Below are 1,151 nucleotides of genomic sequence, written 5' to 3'. Positions count from 1 at the left end.
CAAGGTCGTAAGATAGATATAGAGCTGCCTCATGAGGTGCCTCTACAAATTGACGGAGAGCCCATGCTACTTCAATCTAGTACAACTATGCATATCACATGGGAGTAAGATCAGCACACACATTCTCTTTCTTTCTCCTTCTCTTTCTTTCTCTTTCGTTCTCTTCTCTTTTTTCTTTTCTTTTCTTTCTCTTAGCATCTTCAGCTGAAAGAGAGAAGCTTTTCTTCCACAGAGTTCTGAGAAGTCTCTTACCTACTATGTCTCTCTCTGTCTATGTGTATGTACAAATGTGTATGTATATATATAGATGTATAGATGTATACGTATATATCTCTATATATGTATGTATGCAGTCGTTAGGCTGACCATTCAGGAGTGAGAGGATGAGGTCTTTTAATAGATGAAGAAGTCGCACTTCGAGATCCAAACAAAGCACACTCTACTTCTCTCTTCTTTCTCATTCTTTCTTTCTCTTCTCTTGCGATGATAAGAATGCTCGAGGCAAGCGGTAGGAACAGTAGGAGTAGTTGTAGTAGTAGTCAGGCGATATCTCTCGATAGATGAGAGACCTAGAGAAATACACAGAGAGCTAAAGAGAAAGAGAGGTGAAGAAGGTATTGCGGTAATAGATGGCGTGACACGAAGAAAAAGAAGAAAAGGAAGAATAAGAAGAAAGAAGAAGCAGAGAACAGTACCTACCAAGAGGATGAGGAGAAAGAGGGGGTGAAGAAGAAGAAGAGAGGAAGAAAGAAAAGTAGAAGAATCCTGAACGCGAGTGCTTGCACGTCTTGTTTGTCCCTCCATCGATCTTCTTCTTCTCCTCCTCCAGTTCATGTCTTGTTCATCTTCTCTCTTCTTTCTCTGCCTTCTTTTCTCCTCAGCTCGGAGACACCTGTCTTGCTTGCTTCAGATAAATCTTCTCAAACGCAAACCCTCGGGACCATTCAACAGGTAATTTCTATCTCTATCTTATCTCTATCTCTATCTTATCTCTATCTCTATCTTATCTCTATCTCTATCTCTATCTTATCTCTATCTCTATCTTATCTCTATCTCTATCTCTATCTTATCTCTATCTCTATCTTATCTCTATCTCTATCTTATCTCTATCTTCAATCTATCTCATCTCTATCTCTATCTCTATCTTATCT

At 39.2% G+C, this 1,151-nt stretch overlaps 1 protein-coding gene across 1 annotated transcript; it reads left to right on the top strand.

Annotated features, from left to right (window-relative positions):
• CSUI_011203 (diacylglycerol kinase) lies at window positions 1-956 on the top strand (the record flags this gene model as incomplete). The annotated part of the gene is made up of 2 exons (XM_068071304.1): window positions 1-104; window positions 882-956. Coding segments are annotated over 2 exons (177 nt in total), but the record flags the coding sequence as incomplete, so codon positions are not given.
• Window positions 957-1,151: the final 195 nt, after the last annotated feature.

The sequence above is a fragment of the Cystoisospora suis genome (genome assembly GCF_002600585.1).
Source record: "Cystoisospora suis strain Wien I chromosome Unknown contig_10108, whole genome shotgun sequence".
Classification (NCBI taxonomy): domain Eukaryota; phylum Apicomplexa; class Conoidasida; order Eucoccidiorida; family Sarcocystidae; genus Cystoisospora; species Cystoisospora suis.
This window is presented reverse-complemented; position numbering and strand designations above follow the sequence as displayed.